Below are 10,765 nucleotides of genomic sequence, written 5' to 3'. Positions count from 1 at the left end.
TATATATATATATATATATTTGTTATTCTCGAAACAGAATACAATTCACTTCATATTCTTTTTAATATTCTCTCTCATAACCTTTAATTCTTCAATTAACCTCTTGTAAACCGAAGTATATATAGTATAGAAGAGTATCGGAATCAATTCAGAATCAATCACTTACGAGTTGACCGTTCTCAGATGCGTCACTCGATAAGAATCATTAGGAATTGCTCACAATCTTTATATCTTATATATTTTATTGTGTGTTCAGGTATTGCTCATAGAGATCTCAAGCCCGAGAACCTCCTGTGCGTATATCCGGACAAGTTAACGCCAATCAAGGTATGTGACTTCGATCTTGGATCGGGTATCAAGTTCAACAACTCGCTGTCTAGTCCTGTGGCAACGCCGCAACTTTTGACACCGGTGGGCAGCGCCGAGTTTATGGCGCCGGAAGTGGTCGAGGCTTTCATTGGCGAGGCCAATTATTACGACAAACGTTGCGATCTCTGGAGTCTCGGTGTTATTATGTACATTCTGCTCTGCGGTTATCCGCCCTTCTATGGAAACTGCGGCACCGATTGCGGTTGGAGTAGAGGAGAAAATTGTCAGGCCTGTCAAGAGTTGCTCTTCACCAGTATTCAGGAGGGTAGATACGAGTTTCCCGACAAGGAATGGAGATGCATCTCCGAGGACGCGAAAGATTTGATTAGAGGCTTGCTCGTTAAAGAAGCCCACCAGAGGCTCAGCGCCGATAGTATTTTGAAACATCCCTGGATTAATCCCGGGCCGACTTCCGTCGAAACTGGTGATCGATCACTTACCACGCCTCATATCATAAGGTGAATATCTGTTTGAGTGTATGATACCTCTTTCACACGTTTTTGTTTTTTTTTATTATTGCATATAACATGTTCGTTATATTTATCTCCAGGAGGAACAACTCCGCTAGAGAACTCTCAGCGTTCGCTGAGTCCGCAATGGCTGTGAATCGCGTGGTACTTCAACATTTCTCTTTAAATCTCGAGGAGCTGGCGGAGAACCGGGAGCCCAGACTGTCCACGTCGTCGACCGATGACGATAATCATCCATACGGTCACATGTCCGATTCTAGCAGCGAATTATCCGAGAACAGCAAGCACTTGACGACGCATTCATCCAGCGAGTTTGACGGCACGCGACCAAAATCCTGCTCCGTACGCTCCAGCGTTGATTTGAACGACCCCAAGATCATCGGAAAGAATCGTGTCATCGGTAAGGACTCGCTGCAGAATTGGTTTGGGCTGTCACCGCCGACTGAGAGTCGTCTGATGCAACGCCGTTTGAAGGCACGCTCAGACCTGCTCGAACGTCAAACCGGCAAAGCGGTAATTGCGTCTCCGAGTGGCTGAGAGGTCGCTGTAGAACCGATCACTTTTTCTTGCTACAGTATCACTTATCTCTTTGTAGCTACGTGAAAACGCAAACGATGTACAATACCTTTTCCAATGGCTTAGGAAGCTAACGTAGCATGTAAGTCGAGTCTCTGATTCTGCGCGGATAATGAAAACAGGCTCAATCATTTACGATAGTGACGACAGCGATAATAATCGAAAAGTATTCGCCGCGAAAATAATCGAACAGAATATTGTCGTTATCTTCTTTTTTTCGATAGTCCTAAGCTTCTTTTGTTTTAAACCTTTCCTTTTAACAGGCAGTTGGATGATAACCAGATTGTTTTTATTTCCAAATATAAGATTTCTTCATTCTTAAAATTAATTATATATTAATTGATAACGCGATAGTTATGACTTTAAATAATGTAACTATTAAAATAATGTTTGAAAAAAAATGTAAAGTATAACATAAGGGATTTGTATAGAGATTTTTGTTTAGAGTGTAAATTGTAATCGTAATATAACGGTATATGCGCTGCAAACGCATTGAAGTGTACTCTGCTGCGGGTACAAAGATATTTATCATAATCGAAGCAAGAGGAAAGATAATATATCACAGTTTGACTTCAATCATCGACGTTGCGCCTCCGTGCGCGAGTAATTCCTTTCTCATATTTCATGGAAATAAAAGCAAGTCTGATTTCTCATCGAACGCTGTTAATCGCGCTACGTGTAATTATTCACGCAGCCGTATGTTGCATATTGTACAGAGATTGCTACACAACACGCGCATCGAACATTGTATCATCATTCGCAGATACGAATATGAATTTACATACATACTGATATACATTTGAATATTTCGTTCATTCGCACGTTTGACATCGTGTTGTGCAAGTGAATCAACATTGTGGATAAGCATCCCGAGCATGATTCGGAACAGTACGTTGATGTGTCAGTTGACACGGTCTTATTTTTTTGCGTAGTAGTGTGTATGTTAAGACACATGCGCGCGTTTGTGTATAGACAGAGTCTGAAAGGAAAGAAGAAGAAGAAGAAAAAGAAGAGGAGGAAGAGAAGGAAAGTAAAGACCCTCGTGATCGTGATAATTCGTGCGCTGCTGAACGCACGAATGTCCTATTACGTAAATATTATTTTTATTTTTTTTGTTTGCTGAATTCTTTAAATTCGAAAAAGAAGAACAGAAAACGATCGATAGACGCAACCGACGTAAGGCGAAAAAGATGTTCCTTTTACTGCTTTTTTGATATTGTTTCACATATATTCGAGCTGTAACATATTCTCGAATCGGAGCAAACAGGGGTGAGCGTATCTCGGCCCACAGGTGCAGATTTGTTTGCTCATGTTAGATTAATAGAAACGCGATAGATCATAAGTCGGCAGATTTCAAAGCAACATTTGAATGATTAGAAGTTACGAAATTGGATAAAAAAGAGAAAATGGCTAGTTTGTTTAAAATTTCTCAGTTGTTAAATTACGGGATATATATCGTTTATTGATTTATGTGTTAAATGCGTTTTGTAGAGTTTTATCGACCAAAAATTGTTTTAATGTCAACCCATCCACGATAATGCTTTATATCTTCGTACAAATTATTATATTTTGTCTTTTCTATAAACTTTGTTCTATTATTATGCACGAATCTACAAAGTAGTTTGGTTCGAGTAAAAATAAATTATCGATATACTTCTTTCTTACTTTATCGTGAGTTTTAGATCAAAAAGAAAAAAAAAATATAATGAAAAAAACTTCTTTCATTCACATCTTGATGCGGTGGACAGATTTTACTCAGGGCAGCTGGGAGATCGCTGCGCACGTTATTCTATACTCGTACAATTTGAAAGCGATGAAGATGGAGAGAAAATGCGAAGAAACTTATCTGTAAGATTTACAGAATGCGGCCCCTCTGGAATTAATGTTAGAGTTGTATTGGCATTTACTTCAGGATTCCGGTATTGTCCTTGTAGAAACGTGTAATTCCGGAGGGCTGCGAGAGCGTAACATGCGTTTGTACATTGTAATTGCATCATTGGAAACTTTCTTAGAGAGAGTCATTCGCTTGCTATAGGACATGGCGGATATGGCTTTTGTCAACCTCTGTCTTCTTTGTACTTTGTAAGTACCGATAAGATAAAGATTTAGAGTTTATAGCGCGCGTGGATGAGATTATATATATGAGAATCCGTGTAAATAAAAAAAAGCTATGATGTGTAGAGATACGGAAAGCAATATATATAATGCGAGCTCTCTTAAGAGGAAATATTGGAAGATTAATATATTTATCGATCTCTTTGCGCAAGGTTGAATAACTTTTTGCGTCATTCCTTAAGCTGTATAACACAAAATTATCTTTTTATCATAAAAAAAAAGCTCTTATTTTCCTGCTTATCTTTTTTAATTTGTCTTGCGCGAAGTTTCATACAGTGTAATCCACTTTACACATTAAGCAATTAAGCATGTACTGTTTGAAAAAGCTATAAAATTGTTTATCTCTTCTATTGGGTCCTGAAACGAAAGGATTTTTCTTGTGTCGATCGTGCGTTTTGGTAATGTATCAATATAGGCTCGAATGTGAATGCTCTTTCTTTTTCTTAAAAAAAAAAAAAGAAAAGAAAAAGAATATATATTATAAGAGGATATGAAAGGGAGATGCGTGAGGAAGTGTGTTCGTATGGAAAAAAAATATAAAAGGAAAAGAAAAAAATATACAAATGGCCATAATACACAGATCTGTAAGCGTAACGAGTTTAAGATTGTATAATAGAGTGCGAGTTAAGTGCATGTGTACACGTGTGTATGTGTGTGTGCGTGTGTTTTTGCAAGCGTAAAAAGGAGAGTAATGGAAGAAACTAATTGCTAGCCTTTAAGAGTAAACCCAACACCTTATCGTAAGATAAGGACACCTTAGCGTAAGGTACCGCTGAGTCATACCGACCGATTGTCAGATTGTTTATTTTTATCTTTTTACACGCTCATCTCCATTTTGTACCGTTTCGGGAACGACTCGACCTGATGCTTTCGTTCGCCCATTTTACGAGAGTTAGAGCGGCCAACAGTAATTGTTTTCGATCGCCGAAGATTGGAATTGTGATAATGCTTCTTGTGCAGTGGCTGGACCATAACATTGGATTTCGGTATAGCGCAGCGGTCGATTGTACATGCGAAACGCGGACATCATCATTCTCATTTTCTTCCCTATAATACACAGTAAGCGTTGTAAATCCTTTTGCCAGTTAACGAGAGAGAATGTAACCGTTAAGAGGATTAAGATGGGAGACATTGGTGTTTTTTTCGCGTCGTGCCAACGCTGTGGCGCGGTAAAAATCTACGAGGAACGAATCACGATGCGAGAAGAGCGGAGAAATTTTCGTTACACTTTTTCAAGAAAAAAAAGCACGAAAAAAAACGAATAAAAAATAATCGTCATGTCATGTGTCATATATATATAAAATATATATATACATATATATTTTAAGTGGTACGCATCCCGTTCCTCTCATCTTCTACTCGCACACTCTTCGTCGGGTTTTGTCCCGTCGTGAAATCCGTTTATCAAAGTAGTACCCGCGCGGTTGATACATATCTTCACAGAGGAGGCGCGTCTTCTTTCTTTTTTTTTTTTTTTTAAGAAAAAAAGAAGCTTTACATCATCAAGCGAGTGACGAACGCCATCCTTTTCATGGGAGAGAAATAAGATATTACGCTCGAAAATATGTCACCAGCGGTCTTTGATTTCGATGAAAACGTTCTGTTGGGATGTAAAAAAAAAGAGTGTGCGATTTGACAAGAGCTGATTTTCCATCACTTTTCTTATTCTTGTAATCGTAGTAGGTATATCAAGCGGTGACACAGCAAGAAAAAACTGGAGAATGTAAATAAGATTTATCTCGTAGCTATAGTGCCTATATCCTAAAAGAACTAGATCGATAGGTAATGCTCCCCAGTTTTCACTCTACCAATCTTCCCTCCCTTCCCCTACAAAACACAACGTATCTCCCTCATATTTTCACGGCCTTCTAACCTGGTACCATTCCTTTCTCATCCGTTCCTTTTCTCTCCCCCTCGAAATTGAAACATTCCTCTCCGAATTAATCTTCTACTGGGATCCTGCAGATCCTCTCTCCCTCTTCCTTCTCCTTTTTCCTGCGTCACTATCCTTACTTCCATGCGTCCAAAAAAAAATTGTTATAAAACGAGAAAAATGGCCAAAAAATATTTTTTATTTTTCATACCCACTTATATGTAGAACATATACGATATATTTTTTTGACACGGTTGAGGAGACGGAGTTTGATTGCGAAGAAAGAAGGGAGCGGTCGTATCGCATTCCCGGGACCATTTCTCTTCAGATTCTGATTAAAAATATTTGGGAGAAACGTCGGGGGATACGATGACTTCTCTTTTATTCCTTGCGTTTGGTGCGATATCTTACTGCTTAGTATTAGTGATTTTGTAAACCGAAGTCGCTCTTCAGTTTTGTGAAAGAGTAAGAGAGAGAAAGAAAGAGTGAGAGAGAGAGAAAGAGAGAAAGAGAGAGAACGTTCGAGAACAAGGGCTGAAGTCCATTTATCAACGTGCTCACGTACAATTTTCAAAACTTTATTACACAAAAATATTTCCGCTTTTTTCTTGAAAGGAAAAATATTAAATATAATTAAACCCCGCAAGATATCTTTCTGATTTTATTGCAAGAAGATTAATTTAATCATACGAATCGTTTAATTTAATCGTTTAATTTGAAACATATTGTCGACAGCTTTTTGATGTTTGAGTATGCAAATGGGCGATGTTATCAGATTCTAAAAAAAAAAGAACAAAAAAAAGGGTACGTCGTGAGCACGTGAGGCGCTAATTTCTCGTACGTACTTTTATCCGTATTTTAAGTGGCGCGCGTTAGTAGCCTAGCGCGAGAAACATGTAAATGTTGAGACTGGATTACGAACGTACAAAAATACCTTATACCTGTAAACAAGACATGTTAATCACTTTGCGATTCGATCAACGCGTACGATCGTCCGAGGGAGCGAAAGAAACGCTCGTGATGCGATTTTTTATTCGATCCACGTGCGATAATTCTAACGGCTCGAACATTCGGTCCACGAATCTGATTGCAGACCTGCAATGGCGTGATTTGATGAAAATCTGATTTGTCATTAATTCCTCACACGATTGATCATTAAAATGTATATTTTTTAAGTGAAATATTAAGACATTTTATTACATTCTTTCCTTTACACACACACACACACACACACACACACACACACACGCACATCCTACAGCACAAAATTTGTAACAACATTGCAGCAATATTGCAGAGATTTTTCAGCAATATTGCTGCAAATTCTGCGCTGTATGGGACAAACCTTACAGAAATTTAATACTGTAAGTATTGAATAGGTACAATAAATATAGTTACAATAAAAAAATTGGTTAAATCTTAATGTATTTTTTCATAAACTCACATCTCGCACATTACACTTGTCATTTTTGAATATTACACTAAATTTATCTTATTATACTATATCTGGATATTCATCTTGATTCTATTACCAATTTTTATTTAACATCTTTAAGTATTCGGTCATACTGAAGATATTCGTAATTTGTTTCTTAGGTAGCACGATTGTACATTTCAAATCGATATTCATCTCAATAATATATATGATTTTATAATTAATAAAGTGGTCGAAACGTTTGTATATTGTTTTTGTTATTTATTTATCACACAATAACATATAGTATTAGTACATATAAACTTGCTAGGCTCAGACAGCCTTTCTCATTACACAACTTTGAATTCTTATTCAGTTGAATCTCTCATTGTTATATTAATTAATAAAATGTCTATTAATTTTTATTTATTGTAAGGATAAAAAAACACAAGGCCAAAACGTCTAATTTATTTGTAATTTTTTTATTAATATATATATTGCACATTAATGTCTTATGCCGGCTCACATTGACTTATTTTAAGTTTCTGAGTTATTTCGTGGATCTTTATTCGGTTATATATTATATTTTTTTTCAATAATACTAAACACTTACAATAAATGAATATTTACTTGATAAAAATTAAATCAAATTAATGATTTTTATATTAAATAAATATACGTTTACATCTAGTAAATAATTTCGTACTATTGAAACAGATGTTTATTAAAGTTCAGTACACTTTTTCAGTGTAGTGATTAATTACTTATTTTGAGTATTAAACACACTGTTGTGCTCAAATAAGTAATTAATCACTAACGATACAGTATTAAATTTCTCGAAAGAAACACACATGTACACATACACACATATAAATATATTCACGCATATATCTCGACATCATATTTATTTTCTCTCGATTTACCTGATATATCCGCGCCATTGTTTTGCAATCGTTGAATCGATTAGAATCGGTAAGATTCATTTTATTTTAATTGCAGAGAAATCACGATTATTGAATTATGCACAGGCGAGCATGCAACTGGAATGTTGATATTAACTTTCAGAAGCCCGATTTCATTGATATTGATAAATAACACGCAAAACGAGCGTGAAAGGCAACAGTTAGTCGAGGACAAGATATACATATATTAATACTCCATTGGAACATGAAAACCAGATTTTAATATTCTGAGAACGTCTCATGATCTCATTCGCAAAGACGTATCAAATTAACTTATTATTAGAGGAGAAGCCCTTAGTTAAAATGTTGAAGATTTGTGTAAAATCGTGTCCATGTCGAACGAATTAATTAGAGAGTAGCTGACTTGTATACTTAACTAAAAAAAAAAAAAAAAAATCTAGGGGTTCGTCGAAAGAATGCGGGAGACGTCAGAGGGTTGTTACGCTCGCGTTGACCTTAAAGCGCTTCTCGACGAGATTTCCGACATGGGATGTGCATTTCGACATGGCCGCGGTTCTGGGGAACCAGGAGACCATCACGAGATCGTTATTTAATTTCATACATGCACGCCGTCCTTGCGCGTTGACGTTCAAGTCGGCCACAAGCGTATAAACGAGTACAAATTGCAACCCTTTAACCTTCGTGTTAAAAAAAGTACAGGCGGGATGTAGCCTTCTAACGAGTGTAAGAAACTTTGACGGTTCGTCATGTTGTCAAAAATGGACATATCTTCCAAATGATTACGCTCTTTCTTTTCAAGTTTACTCTGGTGAAAAAAATTCTGATAATATTTTTAAGAATTTGTCATATTTTTCAATTTATAAAGGTTTCTGAATAAACTTTTTTAGATTTTATAAACTTAAGAAAAAAATTATAGAATATGAAATCTTAGAAGTCTTAAGATATTTCAGAATTCACATATATTATATGAAGAATTCTACTAGATGTAGATAATTTCTTGTAAAAAGTATTCCATTTTCATAAAAAAAAATTTGAGAAATTTTTTTAGAAAGTTATACAATTATATAGAAATTCTGAAATTTACTTAAAAATTCTGAAAAATTTTATATGAAGAATTTTAAGAACAATTTTCACCAGAGTACTTCTATCCTGAACGATCGCCGATGCTTTTTACACTTTTTAGCACTCTACGCAGTCGACGAAGGCAATCGACAGAAATACAGTTGGATCTCTATATTCTATTCTTTGCCGCTTCTTAACTTTTATAGTTTACGAAATGTTCTGACATCGCGAAATCAATATTATATTTTGCATCCTATTATATCTTAAATATATAGAAATTAGGAAATATTATTCAATATTTAATTAATATTTAAATGAGAAAATATATAATTATCTAAGAGCGTTAAAATTTTGCTTAGCTCATTTGTTTATTTATTACAGTAATGTAAATTTTAATTCGCTGAGTCGATCTTTATGGATACTATTATTCAATATATGTAATTTTGTGATTTAAAAAAAATCTTGCAGTCCTCCAAGGATTAAAGTGTCAAACAATTGAATTTTCACAAACTTCATTTTTTTTCTCTTATACTATTCGATTTCTCCACGAGATTTATATCGTTTTTCATTCACTTTCTCATTCCGAATTAATCGCTAATGTACTATTTTGTTTCCCGTTCAAAATTATTAGAATATAACTAGAAGAGAAATTAAAAATAGGAAGGTTGCGAAATTTACTAAGAATACGGAGATTCGATAGTACATCTGAGATCGATTTGTAGTTACTGAAGCGTCGAATCGTTTCTTCTACAAAAGAAAATGATATCGATTTATCTCCCGCCCCACCTTCGAATGAAGAATCGCGATCGTGTTTACTAGCCTCATTCGACAACAAAAAGCTCCATTGAAAGCTGAAGGATACTTTCGAACCGATCATATCCTATAGAAAAATATTATGTCAGAATATTAAGCGCGAATTGAATACAAATGGATAATAAATCACACGGACGAAAAAGAAGCGGAAATCGGCGAAGATGAATTTGCTTTCCGATTCCGATGAACGCACTGCCGATTGCAACATGCTTTCTGCGTAGCAAAACAATCGAGAGGATTAAAATTCGGTATCTTTGAGAAGGCCCCAAGTATTTTTCTATAAGGACTCGAGGACGTTCTTTTCGTGATAAAGTTTTAAGAAAATTCGTCCTGTATGTTTGCGTGCGTGTATATCAATCAAGTCCGGAATCATAAGAATCTACCTTGTTGACCTTTGCGATGTTTAATTGCAGTTACGCGGTTTCGGGATTAACGAGAATCCCTTGTTAAATCTTGAAACTATTTCTATGGAAAGAGAGAGAGAGAGCGAGGGGGGGGGGGGGGACGGGAGGGAAGAGAATATGTCGTCATCAGGTGATCCTCGAACCTCTATGTATTTTTACGCCGTAACGGCGCGGACGGTACGCTATGTCGGTATGTCCGTATTAATAGTTCATAATAGCTCAGGCAAGGAATACAACATCATGTTAACATTGACATAACTTTGATTGCCATATCATCCATATCCACACATAAAATTCGCAAGAATTTCATCATTTATAGATGATCGTCACTTACAAATATTCTTTATATTTTAATCAATAATAATTTGCATTGTCTCTTTAAATTGTCTTAAATACTTAAAATCAAATCAATAAAAATTGCCAGCAGTAAGAGCAGCAGTTATTAGTGCTGAAATATTAACAAATTATTAATAAATTACAGTGCTCGTAAAGATGGATATAAATAATTTAAACATGCAAACGTATCTTTACGATGATATGATTATTACATCAGATTAATTATTGTATATTTATAGTTTAATTTTGCTGATTCCGGATTATTCTTAATGCAATGTCTTTGAATTTTACATAATTTGACTATCAGAAATTTTATTCAATTTGCGTTGCAGGAACTGTAGAGATGGGAACTTTTTACTTTTTGTTTCTCATCGTATTAAAGAGGACTCAAATTAGACGAAACGTCTGCA

General features: G+C 35.6%; 1 protein-coding gene across 1 annotated transcript in view; it reads left to right on the top strand.

Annotated features, from left to right (window-relative positions):
- The window catches only part of LOC108693237 (MAP kinase-interacting serine/threonine-protein kinase 1-like), a 27,142-nt gene extending 25,383 nt beyond the window's left edge, over positions 1-1,759 (top strand). Inside the window, exons 4-5 of the mRNA XM_018202079.1 lie at positions 257-827; positions 920-1,759. Coding sequence (XP_018057568.1) covers positions 257-827; positions 920-1,376 — 1,028 coding nt within the window. The 3' untranslated portion in view covers positions 1,377-1,759. The remainder of the gene's footprint in view (positions 1-256; positions 828-919) is intronic.
- Positions 1,760-10,765: the final 9,006 nt, after the last annotated feature.

The sequence above is a fragment of the Atta colombica genome, unplaced genomic scaffold (genome assembly GCF_001594045.1).
Source record: "Atta colombica isolate Treedump-2 unplaced genomic scaffold, Acol1.0 scaffold89, whole genome shotgun sequence".
Classification (NCBI taxonomy): domain Eukaryota; kingdom Metazoa; phylum Arthropoda; class Insecta; order Hymenoptera; family Formicidae; genus Atta; species Atta colombica.
This window is presented reverse-complemented; position numbering and strand designations above follow the sequence as displayed.